We start from the raw sequence: 15,078 nt of genomic DNA, 5'->3' as shown, positions 1-15,078 counted from the left end.
CTAACACATTGTGCTTACCATGTTATAGGCACTGTTCTTTACATATGTTAACTCCCTGGATCCCACAAAAACTCTTAAGAGATCAGTACTATGACTATCCCCAGTTAACATATAAGGAAATTAAAGGACATAATGTTAAGTGTCACATAGGAGATAAGCAGCAGAGCTAGGATTTGTTCCACAGTCTCTACTGTTAAGCATTATACCACACTGCCTCTCATACTTGTTATTTTTCCCTGGCTACACACACATGGGAGCATACAAGACTAACTCAAGAATACAGATCTAATAAGGAGTTAAGATGAACAGAAAGTTCTGGTTGGAGTTATATTTCTTTTTCTGTAAATCTTACTTGCCTTGTTAAAGATTTATAGTATTTGATCTTCATGTGTGTTATGTATGCATATAAAAGTGACTTTATGGGTTTGGAATGAATTGATTTTTGCCTGAGGTGAGTTATTTCTGTGCTTGAGTATAATTGGACTTTGTTCTTTCATATGTTGAAGTAGATTTTTTTTTTTGGTTATTTGCTGTGTTTTCATAAAAATGTAGTTTTCTATAACAAAACATATTCTTTTTGTTAATTCTGTATAACCTTATTGATTATGGTTTGCTTACTTTCATAGGAAAATGATATTTTGATATTTTCTTGTTTTCTTATTACATGTGTTTGAAATAAGACATCTTTTTTTCATAAATGTAAAATCTGAGCATAGTTATAGGTGATTTCAGTATCATTACATCACTAATTGTGTTTTCACTTAGTAATTTCTGCATTTATAAACAGAATTCCTGCAGGAGACAGAAAAACTAATGAAGGAAAAACTAGAAGTACAGTGTCAAGCTGAAAAAGTATGTGATGACCTTCAAAAACAAGTGAAAGCTCTAGAAATAGATGTTGAGGAACAAGTCAGTAGGTTTATAGAGCTGGAACAAGAAAAAAATGCTGAACTAATGGATTTGAGACAACAAAATCAAGCACTGGAAAAGCAGTTAGAAAAAATGAGAAAATTTTTAGATGTAAGTATTCTCAACTTGAATAGTGATTTTTCTTAGTGGAGTGCTACTGACAGCTATTCTAGGTTGTAAATTTTAAATTTTGAAGAGACTCTTGAATTGTAATACTTCATATGTTTCATCTACAAGTTAATCAAAAAGAACTGTTTCAATGAAAAATTCTAATGATTTTTTATTGTGCAGCTATCGGAATTAAAAGCAGTACAGGCAGATTGTGAATAAGCCTTACCAGTTAGCCTTTCCAAATTCATAGTTAAGAAGCTTGTCCTAGTGTTTCCTTTAACGAACAGCCAAAGCAGTTGATGATCCTAAGAACTAATAGGCTACTACACTTTCACTCATACAGGTAACAGGTGCACCCTTGGAAACAAGGAACTGGAACAGTTGTCATGCTGTCATTACTCTCTTCCAAGATGTTAGATCTCTAATTTCACATGGATTTTCTTCTTTGGGGTTTCATTTAAGCCTGATATTCATTTCATAGATCAGAGAACCAGATTCTTACACATTTTATAATTTTAGGTGTAATATCTATATAGGATGAAAAAAATTGGTTTACTAAACAATTTATTATACTTAACATTGTTTAATTACTAAATAAACACTGGAATTCCTCCTTTGTTCCAAAAAAGTAAATTCATTTTAAGCCAAATATTTTTATTTCCATATTTAACATTACTTAAATAAAAAGAAATGTGCTGCAAATAATATTTACATGCTTAAATTTTTTTTGAAAAGCCCAAGTAGTATATGTGCCACACAAAAAATGGTATCTTTTTAAACCTTTTTGGTTTGAGGTATTCTGCAGTCATTAGTTGTTTATCTTCAAACCAAACAATACCTATAACTAAAGGGAAGTAATAGCTTCAGTATATTTTGTTTCTTTAGTTACTATTGTTGTTATTATTAAACTTCAGGAGCAAGCCATTGATAGAGAACATGAAAGAGATGTATTCCAACAAGAAATACAGAAACTGGAATACCAACTTAAGGTCATACCTCGATTCCAGCCTATCAGTGAACATCAAACTAGAGAGGTAAGAACTTTATTGATAACTGTCTACCTTATTGTAATTTGTATATTATGTATAAAATAAGATGCATATTATGAAACACTTAAAAGGAATTCTTTCTATTGTATGTAAATCTTCAAAATCAGAAAATTAAATATTACTTAAATGCAAGGTTTTTGACATCCTAAAAATTGTTTGTATTGAAATTTGGAATCATTTTCAGCTGCATTCATCTTCTAGCATTGCCCAATTAAATAAATTTTCATGCTCATTTTTCTATTTCCATTCCCAGCAAAACTTACCAAAAGAATTGTCTGTATTTACTTTTTACTTTCCTATTTATTCTCTTCTCAGTCCATTTCAGTGAAGTTTCTAACACTTCTGTCTCAGTTGGGTTTCATGTGCTCTATTACACTAAAATTGTTCTTGTAAAGGTTACCCACAGACTCATGTGCGTTACTTCTGTTTTCATTAGTCACCTCTTTGTCATCATCATATTCAGCCATTCAGAGGCATTTATTACATACAGCCTTCTTACTGGAACACTTCCTTTTCTTGGCTTCTGTACCACATTTATTTCATTGGTCTCTTTCTCTAGTCTTTGTTTTTTGAACCAAAATAAATGATGGCATTCCCCAAGACTAAGCCTTGGGCCCCCTTTTCTTCTCTATATTCTCTTTACAGGCAGTTATATTACAAATGATTTCACATTAGTATCTCCAGCCCTGACATCTTTTATGAGCTCCAGACTTTAATATTCAGCTGCCCACTCAATATCTTCATTTAGATGTCCCAAAATTAGTGTATTAAAGAGAGCTCTTGATTTCTGACTAGCCCCCACCAAAGAATGACAAGAATAAAACATGTTCCTTCTTCATTTCAGCAAGTTCTATACCATCTCCTCCTTCCTCATTCCTAAGACCTAGAATTCATCCTTGATTCCAGTCTTTTTCTCAACCCTTACCTCTAACCCACTGATGAGTCAGGTTTTACTACATCTTTATATTCTTTACTCTTGGATTCATCTCCCTAAATTCTAGCTGTCGTCATTGCCTGGATGTTAGCCTCCTCACCACTGTCCCTGCTTCTGCTTTTTTACCTTAACTGTCCATTTTCCTCATATAGAAGGATTCAGAACTCTATATATTTACCAAATGAATGCTACATGAATGAGGGAAGATTCATTATATAAATGACTGAAGATGGCTTGCTGTAGTTGTAAAGAGATGGTGTGTTTGGGGTTAGATGATCCCAGGTTGAATCTGCTCTGTACTTGGTGCATGACAATGGCTAAGCCACTTTCTAAACTTGTTTACTCATTTTTTTTTTTTGAGAGGGCATCTCATATTTATTGATCGAATGGTTGTTAACAACAATAAAATTCAGTATAGGGGGGTCAATGCTCAATGTACAATCATTAATCCATCTCAAGCCTAATTGTCGTCAGTCTCCAATCTTCTGAAGCATAACGAACAAGTTCTTACATGGTGAACGAATTCTTACATAGTGAATAAATTCTTACATGGTGAACAGTACAAGGGCATTCATCACAGAAATTTTTGGTTTTGATCACTCATTATGACCTATAAACAATCAGGTCAAATATGAATATTCGTTTGATTTTTGTACTTGATTTACATGTTGATCCCACATTTCTCCCTTTATTATTATTATTATTTTTATTTTTAATAAAATGCTGAAGTGGTAGGTAGATGCAAGATAAAGGTAGAAAACATGGTTTAGTGCTGTAAAAGGGCAAATGTAGATGATCAGATGATCAGGTGTGTGCCTATGGACTAAGTATTAATTCAGGCTAGACAAGGGCAGCAAAACATCCACGGATGCAGAAGATTTCTCTCAAAGCAGGGGGGGTGAGGTTCTGGGCCTCACCTCTGTTGATCCCCAAATTCTCACCTGATGGCCCCCCTGCGACTGTGCCTGTCTTAGGTTGTTCCTCCCTTGAGGAATCTTACCCGTCTCTGGCTAATCAGTCATCTTCCGGGGCCATACAGGGAAATGTAAAGTTGGTAAGTGAGAGAGAAGCCATATTGTTTGACAAGGTTAGCTTTTTACTTCTTTGCAGATTTATGCCCTGTGGCTTCTATGCCCAGCACTTGTCTCGAGGTATCTTTACCACCTGGAGGAATTATGATACTCGGTAAATTCGATATGAGGCACGAATTCTATTTAAGGGTTGTAATTAGGAAGGAAGAAGAAAAGCTATAGATGTAGCATATGGAAGGAAACATGGGAGGATTGATTATTTCATTGACATATCTTCTTGTAGAGTACCTTAAGTATGTATAGGTTTTAAACTACTAACTAATTTGCACACACATATTAACATAATAGGAATACGGTGACATAAACAAAGCAAATCTATAATTACCATCCATCTCCAGTGAAGCCAAGAAAACCATTTAGGCACCCTAGGCATTTGTGAAAATTTGTCTATGATATGATGGATATTGTCCAACTGTACTTGAACAGTCGGAGAGAAATCAGACAAATTAAAGCAGCCCATTTCTGGGATCTGTTCACCTCCCATATGTCCTTTTAATCATAGATAGTCTATAGTCATAAGATTTTGGAGTGCTACAACTTGCACCCCTCCCAACTCCTGGTTGAGTTCCAACAGTACAGATCCGGTCAAATTCGTTGTCTCACTGTATGCACATGCCAGCCTAGACATCTCCCTCCTCATTCCTTAGGCAAGTCCAGGAGACGGTGGGCTGGATGCAGCCACAACCGCAGCATCGTCCGGATCCCTGTGGAGGGTTTTTGATGTTCATCCCCCGGCACAAGTACTCCAGAGAGTGCTGATGCCGGAAGCTCCTCCTCATATCGTATCTTAGTTCATTTTCCAAGCTAGGTCTTGATCTTCTGCATAGAAACAAACAGACCCTTTGCCCACACTTTGACATGCCCTCTATACCACTGTGCAGAACTCATTGGAGGTCAGCACACAGGAACTGCTTTTTTTTTTTTTTTTTTATTAAGAGAAAGGAATATTATCAGAAAAGAGTACCTCCATAGCTGATCATCTGACACCCTTTAAGTGATCAACATTAAGGATATTTAAAGTGTGCGTTGATCTTTGATTTACCAATAGTTTTATCCTGTTAAGGAGTAATCCCCCTTTTCTTTCTTTCTTTCTTTTTTTTTTTTTTTTTTTTTAATTTTTAATCTACACTTACATGAAGAATACTATGTTTACTATGTTCTCCCCTATATCAGGTCCCCCCTAACAACCACATTACGGTTACTGTCCATCAGCTTAGCAAAATGTTGTAGAGTCACTACTTGTCCTCTCTGTGTTGTACAGCCCACCCTCCCCTTTCTCCCTCCCCCCCATGCATGCTAATCTTAATACCCCCCTTCTTCTTCCCCCGCCTTATCCCTCCCTGCCCACCCATCCTCCCCAGTTCCTTTCCCTTTGGTACCTGTTAGTCCATTTTTGGGTTCTGTAATTCCGCTGCTGTTTTGTTCCTTCAGTTTTTCCTTTGTTCCTATACTCTTCAGATGAGTGAAATCATTTGGTATTTCTCTTTCTCCGCTTGGCTTATTTCACTGAGCATAATACTCTCCACCTCCATCCATGTTGCTGCAAATGGTTGGATTTTTCGACTTCTTATGGCTGAGTAGTATTCCATTGTGTATATGTACCACATCATCTTTATCCATTCATCTACCGATGGACATTTAGGTTGCTTCCAATTCTTGGCTATTGTAAATAGTGCTGCGATAAACATAGGGGTGCATCTGTCTTTCTCAAACTTGATTGCTGCATTCTTAGGGTAAATTCCTAGGAGTGGAATTCCTGGGTCAAATGGTAGGTCTGTTTTGAGCATTTTGATGAACCTCCATACTGCTTTCCACAATGGTTGAACTAATTTACATTCCCACCAGCAGTGTAGGAGGGTTCCCCTTTCTCCACAGCCTCGCCAACATTTGTTGTTGTTTGTCTTTTGGATGGCAGCTATCCTTACTGGTGTGAGGTGATACCTCATTGTAGTTTTAATTTGCATTTCTCTGATAATTAGCGATGTGGAGCATCTTTTCATGTGTCTGTTGGCCATCTGTATTTCTTTTTTAGAGAACTGTCTGTTCAGTTCCTCTGCCCATTTTTTAATTGGGTTATTTGTTTTTTGTTTGTTGAGGCGTGTGAGCTCTTTATATATTCTGGACGTCAAGCCTTTATAGGATGTGTCTTTTTCAAATATATTCTCCCATACTGTAGGGTTCCTTTTTGTTCTGTTGATGGTGTCTTTCGCTGTACAGAAGCTTTTCAGCTTAATGTAGTCCCACTTGCTCATTTTTGCTGTTGTTTTCCTTGCCCGGGGAGATATGTTCAAGAAGAGGTCACTCATGTTTATGTCTAAGAGGTTTTGCCTATGTTTTTTTCCAAGAGTTTAATGGTTTCATGACTTACATTCAGGTCTTTGATCCATTTTGAGTTTACCTTTGTATATGGGGTTAGACAATGGTCCAGTTTCATTCTCCTACGTGTAGCTGTCCAGTTTTGCCAGGACCATCTGTTGAAGAGACTGTCATTTCCCCATTATATGTCCATGGCTCCTTTATCAAATATTAATTGACCATATATCTTTGGGTTAATTTCTGGAGTCTCTAATCTGTTCCACTGGTCTGTGGCTCTGTTCTTGTGCCAGTACAAAATTGTCTTGATTACTATGGCTTTGTAGTAGAGCATGAAGTTGGGGAGTGAGATCCCCCCTACTTTATTCTTCTTTCTCAGGATTGCTTTGGCTATTCGGGGTCTTTGGTGTTTCCATATGAATTTTTGAATTATTTGTTCCAATTCATTGAAGAATGTTGCTGGTAATTTGATAGGGATTGCATCAAATCTGTATATTGCTTTGGGCAGGAAGGCCATTTTGACGATATTAATTCTTCCTAGCCATGAGCATGGGATGAGTTTCCATTTATTAGTGTCCCCTTTAATTTCTCTTAAGAGTGACTTGTAGTTTTCAGAGTATAAGTCTTTCACTTCTTTGGTTAGGTTTATTCCTAGGTATTTTATTCTTTTTGATGCAATTGTGAATGGAACTGTTTCGCTGATTTCTCTTTCTATTGGTGCATTGTTAGTGTATAGAGAAGTTACAGATTTCTGTGTGTTAATTTTGTATCCTGCAACTTTGCTGTATTCTGATATCAGTTCTAGTAGTTTTGGGGTGGAGTCTTTAGGGTTTTTTATGTACAATATCATATCATCTGCAAATAGTGACAGTTTAACTTCTTTACCAATCTGGATTCCTTGTATTTCTTTGTTTTGTCTAATTGCCGTGGCTAGGACCTCCAGTACTATGTTAAATAACAGTGGGGAGAATGGGCATCCCTGTCTAGTTCCCGATCTCAGAGGAAAAGCTTTCAGCTTCTCACTGTTCAGTATAATGTTGGCTGTGGGTTTATCATATATGGCCTTTATTATGTTGAGGTACTTGCCCTCTATTCCCATTTTGCTGAGAGTTTTTATCATGAATGGATGTTGAATTTGGTCAAATGCTTTTTCAGCATCTATGGAGATGATCATGTGGTTTTTGTCTTTCTTTTTGTTGATGTGGTGGATGATGTTGATGGATTTTCGAATATTGTACCATCCTTGCATCCCTGAGATGAACCCCACTTGGTCATGGTGTATGATCCTTTTGATATACTGTTGAATTCTGTTTCCTAATATTTTATTGAGTATTTTTGCATCTACATTCATCAGGGATATTGGTCTGTAATTTTCTTTTTTGGTGGGGTCTTTGCCTGGTTTTGGTATTAGGGTGATGTTGGCTTCATAGAATGAGTTTGGGAGTATTCTCTCCTCTTCTATTTTTTGGAACACTTTAAGGAGAATGGGTGTTATGTCTTCTCTGTGTGTCTGATAAAATTCCGAGGTAAAGTCCGGCCCCGGGGTTTTGTTCTTGGGTAGTTTTTTGATTACCGTTTCAATTTCTTTGCTCGTAATTGGTTTGTTTAACTTTTGTGTTTCTTCCTTGGTCAGTCTTGGGAAGTTGTATTTTTCTAGGAAGTTGTCCATTTCTTCTAGGTTTTCCAGCTTGTTGGCATATAGGTTTTCATAGTAGTCTTTAATAATTCTTTGTATTTCTGTGGAGTCTGTCGTGATTTTTCCATTCTCATTTCTGATTATGTTGATTTGTGATGATTCTCTTTTTCTCTTAATAAGTTGGGCTAGAGGCTTATCTATTTTGTTTATTTTCTCGAAGAACCAGCTCTTGGTTTCGTTGATTTTTGCTATTGTTTTATTCTTCTCAATTTTGTTTATTTCTTCTCTGATCTTTATTATGTCCCTCCTTCTGCTGACTTTAGGCCTCATTTGTTCTTCTTTTTCCCATTTCGATAATTATGATGTTAGACTATTCATTTGGGATTGTTCTTCCTTCTTCAAGTGTGCCTGGATCGCTATATACTTTCCTCTTAAGACTGCTTTCGCTGCGTCCCAAAGAAGTTGGGGCTTAGTGTTGTTGTTGTCATTTGTTTCTATATATTCCTTGATCTGTATTTTGATTTGTTCATTGATCCATTGATTATTTAGTAGCATGTTGTTAAGCCTCCATATGTTTGTGAGCCTTTTTTTTTTCTTTGTAGAATTTATTTCTACTTTTATACCTTTGTGGTCTGAAAAATTGGTTGGTAGAATTTCAATATTTTGGAGTTTACTGAGGCTCTTTTTGTGAGCTAGTATGTGGTCTATTCTGGAGAATGTTCCATGTGCACTTGAGAAGAATGTATATCCTGTTGCTTTTGGATGTAGGTTCTATAGATGTCTATTAGGTCCATCTGTTCTAGTGTGTTGTTCAGTGCCTGTGTGTCCTTACTTATTTTCTGCCCGGTGGATCTATCCTTTGGGGTGATTTGTGTGTTGAAGTCTCCTAAAATGAATGCATTGCAGTCTATTTCCCTCTTTATTTCCGTTAGTATTTGCTTCACATATGCTGGTTCTCCTGTATTTTGTGCATATATATTTAGAATGGTTATATCCTCTTGTTGGACTGAGCCCTTTATCATTATGTAGTGTCCTTCTTTATCTCTTGTTACTTTCTTTGTTTTGAAGTCTATTTTGTCTGATACTAGTACTGCAACCTCTGCTTTCTTCTCACTGTTGTTCGCCTGAAATATGTTTTTCCATCCCTTGACTTTTAGTCTATGCTTATCTTTGGGTTTAAGGTGAGTTTCTTGTAAGCAGCATATAGATGGGTCTTGCTTTTTTATCCATTCTCTTACTCTGTGTGTTTTGATTGGTGCATTAAGTCCATTTACATTTAGGGTGACTATTGAGAGATATGTACTTATTGCCATTGCAGGCTTTAGATTCGTGGTTACCAAAGGTTCAAGGTTAGCCTCTTTATTATCTTACTGCCTAACTTAACTCGCTTATTGAGCCGTTATATACACTGTCTGGAGATTCTTTTCTTCTCTCCCTTCTTATTCCTCCTCCTCCATTCTTCATATGTTGTGTGTTTTGTTCTGTGCTCTTTTTAGGAGTGCTCCCATCTAGAGCAGTACCTGTAGGATGCCCTGTAGAGGTGGTTTGTGGGAAGCAAATTCCCTCAGCTTTTGCTTGTCTGGGAATTGTTTAATCCCGCCATCATATTTAAATGATAGTCGTGCTGGATACAGTATCCTTGGTTCAAGGCCCCTCTGTTTCATTGCGTTAAATATATCATGCCATTCTCTTCTGGCCTGTAGGGTTTCTGTCGAGAAGTCTGATGTTAGTCTCATGGGTTTTCCTTTGTAGGTGACCTTTTTCTCTCTAGCTGCCTTTAAAACTCTTTCCTTGTCCTTGATCCTTGCCATTTTAATTACTATGTGTCTTGGTGTTGTCCTCCTTGGATCCTTTCTGTTGGGGGTTCTGTGTAATTCCGTGGTCTGTTCGATTATTTCCTCCCCCTGTGAGGGGAAGTTTTCAGCAATTATTTCTTCAAAGAGACTTTCTATCCCTTTTCCTCTTTCTTCTTCTTCTGGTACCCCTATAATACAAATATTATTCCTTTTGGATTGGTCACATAGTTCTCTTAGTGTTGTTTCATTCCTGGAGATCCTTTACTCTCTCTCTATGTCAGCTTCTGTTCGTTCCTGTTCTCTGGCTTGTATTCCTTCAATGGCCTCTTGCATCTTATCCGTTCTGCTTATAAATCCTTCCAGGGATTGTTTCACTTCTGTGATCTCGTTCCTGACATCAGTGATCTCCCTCCGGACTTCATCCCAGTGCTCTTGCATGTTTCTCTGCATCTCTGTCAGCATGTTCATGATTTTTATTTTGAATTCTTTTTCAGGAGGACTGGTTAGGTCTGTCTCCTTTTCAGGTGTTGTCTCTGTGATCTTTGTCTGCCTGTAGTTTTGCCTTTTCATGGTGATAGAAATAGTTTGCAGAGCTGGTACAAGTGACTGCTGGAAGAGCTTCCCTTCTTGTTGGTTTGTGACCTTCCTCTCCCCCTTCGCAAGGCGCTGGGTTCTTGCAGGTGTGGATGTGGTCTGGATGTTGTCCTGTGTCCTGTGGTCTCTATTTTAGGAAGATTTTTCTTTGTTATATTTTCATAGCTCTATGTGTTTTTGGGAGGAGATTTCCACTGCTCTACTCACCCCGTCATCCTGGGTCCGCCCCTACCCATTTTTAAGATTGAGAATGTAATAGGAATATTGGCCTGGTACATAGTCAACACAAATATATTACTATTCTGAAAATCATTTTTATTTAAAAAGTTTATAGTATATAATTTCTATGTAGTTTACTGGGTTTCACTTCTCTTAAAAGTATTCTAAAGAGGTATAAAATGCCTATGAATTCATTAGAGTAAAGTGTTGCCTACATTGTCATTGAATAGAGGTAGAGTGTAGAGCAACCTTATCTACTACAGCAATAGGAAAGTTAGCAGTCCTCACAGCATTTGTAGTTTTTGGTCCTACTCCTAACAAACGTATTTTCAGCTTTTGAAAAATAGCCATGTGTTTGTTCAAACTCAAAAGAATAGTTAAGCTCTAGAACTTACTGTCATTTCCTGTTATTTGTTTTCTTCTATTTGAAACGTATGGAACTTCAAGAAACTAACAAGGGTGTGTATATTTGATTTTCTCCCAGAACACTGTGATCCATTTGTTCTCTCCTTACCTTGCCAGATCTGATTCCCCAGCTTTTGATTTTCTCAAGACCAAAAACATCTAACTGTAATAGTATATCATGCCATTTAGTTGTACCTGCTTTGTTGTCTTTTCCCTTGACGTTACTCCAAATCTTAGTGCACCTATTGTTAAAGTTTCTCCCCAGTGGCTTTGTTACTGTCATCCTTGAACCTTTAATTGTAGATAAGCTTACATTTCTTTAAATGTAGTGAGGAATAAGATCATTTTTAGGTAATTTACTTAAACTATCTCACTTAAATAAGGTAGAATTCCTTTTTCTCTTAACCATCATATTTCTTTAGTAAGCTTTTTTTTCTTAATTTCATAAACTACCTTTTTAATCCTTCCTTTCTCCTCCTGTCACAAAGTCATTCATTTGAATGGACCAGCATATCAGAATCACTTACAGAACCTTGAAGGTGCATGGGTCCCTCTCACCACCTCGCATTCTTTTGTCTATTGGGGGCTGGTGGACTGCATAGGCTGAACAAGCTTTCCAGGTCACTGTAGTAAAGCTTCCCCATCCCTGTGGTATTTAGAAAAATTGTATTATTATCTGTATCAATTACAACCATTTGTGGAAAGAAATATAGAATCAAAGATTTTTTTTAGGTCATCTTACACATATATGACTGTAAGTCAGTACTGCAAACTTGTCATCTTTATTATGTTTCAGTGTGAGTTGTACTATTAGAACTTGTAAATCAGCATTATTCAAAAATGTAACTTTTTCATCTCCTAGCTGGAGAAAGTCTGAATCTTAAGAGAAACAACTTTTTTTTAAAGGGTTGCTGAACCCAATATTATTTCTTTTCCTAGTGCTGCTTAATTTTATCAATTCAGAAAATGTCACCATAGCTGGAAACAATAGTTGCTGTCCTTACAGAAGTAAAAAGAGCATAGCATCTCACAGTACTTTGGGGAATGAGGTTAGATGTAACTAGCTTGTTGATATTTATTTAAATTACAGTTTTTGCTTGTTACATTTCCAGGTTGAACAGTTAACAAATCATCTGAAAGAAAAAACAGACAAGTGCAGTGAGCTTTTGCTCTCTAAAGAGCAGCTTCAGAGGGATATACAAGAACGGAATGAAGAAATTGAGAAACTGGAGTTCAGAGTAAGGGAACTGGAGCAAGCCTTACTTGTTAGTACAGACACTTTTCAAAAGGTGTGATATTTTCTTTGGTAATTTTAATCAAGTATTTTAATGCAGATTACTCTAAGTTATACAAACATCAGTTCTTTTAAGTAAATTGCATTTTTGTTGATATTATGACATAATGTATATATCTTTATGTCTTTGAAACCATTTGTTTTCCTTGCATACCTTAGTCCTACAAAAGGAAGATTAGTTAAACCATAAGAATTAATTATCCTTTTAATCATCAATAAGGTTGTGATTCTAAAACAATGGCAAAATGAAAAAGCTATGGATACCAGTTTAGGCTAATGCTTTAGCTTAGACAAAAAGTAATGAAATCTGTGCCATTAAACTACAGAAAGCAAAAATGAATAAAAGAAGAGCAAGATCAGGAAGCTTTGAGGGGGGCTGCAGGTAAGGGGATAGCCTTTATTTTATTTGAAGAGTGAATTTTAAGAGTGCCAAATATTCCTATTTGGGTTTGTATTAAATGCATTCCAGAAAGCAGACTGTGTATCTATAACCTTTGGATTATTAATTTAGGTAGATTATGTACTTCTAAAGAGAGGAATGAAATTGCTACTTCTCCAACTAAAATGGATAATCAGGGCTTAATATCTGAAATTTTGAGAAAATTATTATATATTTAAAGGTAGAAGACCAAAAACAGTTTGGAGCTGTAGAGACTAAAGCAGAATTGTCCCTAGAAGTACAATTACAGGCTGAGCGAGATGCCATCGACAGAAAGGAAAAAGAGGTAAGGAATTTAATTTTAATGACAAAATTATTTTAAATAAGTCACCTTGAAAACACCATTTGAACAGAATAGAGTTTATGGTCTAAAACCAAAATTTAGACTGTTTCTTAGTTCATTGACTAAGAAACAATGCCTTGAAGACAATAAACAATTAAACAAAAAGCTGGTGTGAGGGAGAGTGTTCCAGGGACAGAGGACAAGTATGAAGGCCTTGATGCAGGAAGAAGTTTTGAGGACAAAAAGGAGACCAATTTGATAGATAAGAATTGACTGACCTCAAGACTGGAGAGATACAGTAGTGTTAAGGCAAAAGGTAGCATCTCTCTTTTCTCCTGACCTTACCAAGGACTTCAAATTGCTGCTACTTTGCTGTTTGTTTGTTTGTTTTTAAGTATTGCCTGGGAGATTATAGTACTATTTTGCAATATACTGAACATGTTCTTAAAAGTTTAAAAATAAGGAAATTATGTAAAGTTCGCCTATGTTTTTCTCCTTCCTCCCTTCCAAAAAAAAAAGCAAATCCACTTTTAAAACAGTAGTAACCTCCAGTTCCTAATTACAACTTATATAAACGTTTGTCTGCTATGAGTTTTTCTAAAACATACTATACTGCATTGTTTAGCTATATCATATTTAAACTGTTTAAATTTTTATAAATTACATTTTTTACCTCCATATAATTTACTCAGAACATTTAATATTTTAACATATTTATTGAACTTAAATATTATATAAATGTTAATAAGTGCTTTAAAAATTACAAGAAGGATTTAGATGTTATCTATAACTACAGCTCAGAGAACTTGTAGTTTACAGAAGAGTCTTACATATAAATGACTAATAGAAATGATCATTTCCATGAGAAGGATTATTCTCATTACCACACAATGCTAATTATTTACCTAACAGGTTCCTGCTCATGTTGTTGTCTGTTTTTTCTGTGAGAGGCAAGAACACTTGTTTATATGTGGCTGCTTCTATGTATTTTCAAAAGAATTAACATTTAAAGATTTACCTTATACTAAATAAGCAAATAAATTATCTGCTCCCTAAAAATTGGACCTTCAAAACTGAACCCAAAAGCAATGATAGTGGACTGTGGATAGTTAAGTTCACTAATTTTGTATTTTTTTTATTATCCTTTGAATTTTTTTATTATTTAATTTAAGTATCATTGATACAGTCTTCACATGAGCAACATTGTGGTTTCAACATTCACCCATATTATCAAGTCCTCCCCCATTATAATCACTGTCCAGTGTAGTGAGATGCTGTAGAGTCACTACTTGTCTTCTCTGTGCTATATACTGCCTTCCCCATGACCTGCCTATGTTGTGAGTACTAATTATAATGCCCCTTAATTCTCATCTCCCTCCCTCCCAACCCAGCCTCTCCCACCCCTTCCCTTTGGTAACCCCTGGTGCCTTCTTGGAGTATGTGAGTCTGCTGCTATTCTGTTCCTTCAGTTTTGCTTTGTTGTTACACTCCACAAATGAGTGAAATCATTTAGTACTTGTCTTTCTCCACCTGGCTTATTTCACTGGGCATAATACCCTCCAACTCCATCCATGTTGTTGCAAATGGTAGGATTTGTTTCCTGAATAATATTCCATTGTATGTATGTACCACATCTTTATCCATTCATCTCCTGATTGACATTTAGGCTGCTTCCATACCTTTGCTATTGTAAATAATGCTGTGATAAACAAAGGAGTGCATATGTCTTTTTGAATCTAGGATATTTTCTTCTTTGGGTAAATTCCTAGGAGTGGAATCACTGGGTCAAATGGTATTTCTATTTTGAGTTTTTTGAGGAACCTCCATATTGATTTCCACAATGGTTGAACTAATTTACATTCCCACCAGCAGTGTAGGAGGGTTCCTCTTTCTCCACATCCTTGCCAACATTTGTTGTTTCTCTTTTGGATGTTGGGCATCCTAATTGGTGTGAGGTGATGTCTCATTGTGGTTTTAATTTGCATCCCTGATGATTAGCAATGTG

At 36.2% G+C, this 15,078-nt stretch overlaps 1 protein-coding gene across 17 annotated transcripts in view; it reads left to right on the top strand.

Moving 5' to 3' along the window:
* The window catches only part of AKAP9 (A-kinase anchoring protein 9), a 209,264-nt gene that overhangs the window by 136,554 nt on the left and 57,632 nt on the right, over positions 1-15,078 (top strand). For all 17 annotated transcript variants that reach the window (XM_037019808.2, XM_073238857.1, XM_073238864.1 and 14 more), the window contains 4 exons: positions 788-1,020; positions 1,935-2,054; positions 12,170-12,346; positions 12,972-13,076. In XM_037019808.2, the coding sequence (XP_036875703.2) occupies positions 788-1,020; positions 1,935-2,054; positions 12,170-12,346; positions 12,972-13,076 (635 nt within the window). The remainder of the gene's footprint in view (positions 1-787; positions 1,021-1,934; positions 2,055-12,169; positions 12,347-12,971; positions 13,077-15,078) is intronic.

The sequence above is a fragment of the Manis javanica genome, chromosome 6, assembly GCF_040802235.1.
Source record: "Manis javanica isolate MJ-LG chromosome 6, MJ_LKY, whole genome shotgun sequence".
NCBI classification, from domain to species: domain Eukaryota; kingdom Metazoa; phylum Chordata; class Mammalia; order Pholidota; family Manidae; genus Manis; species Manis javanica.
This window is presented reverse-complemented; position numbering and strand designations above follow the sequence as displayed.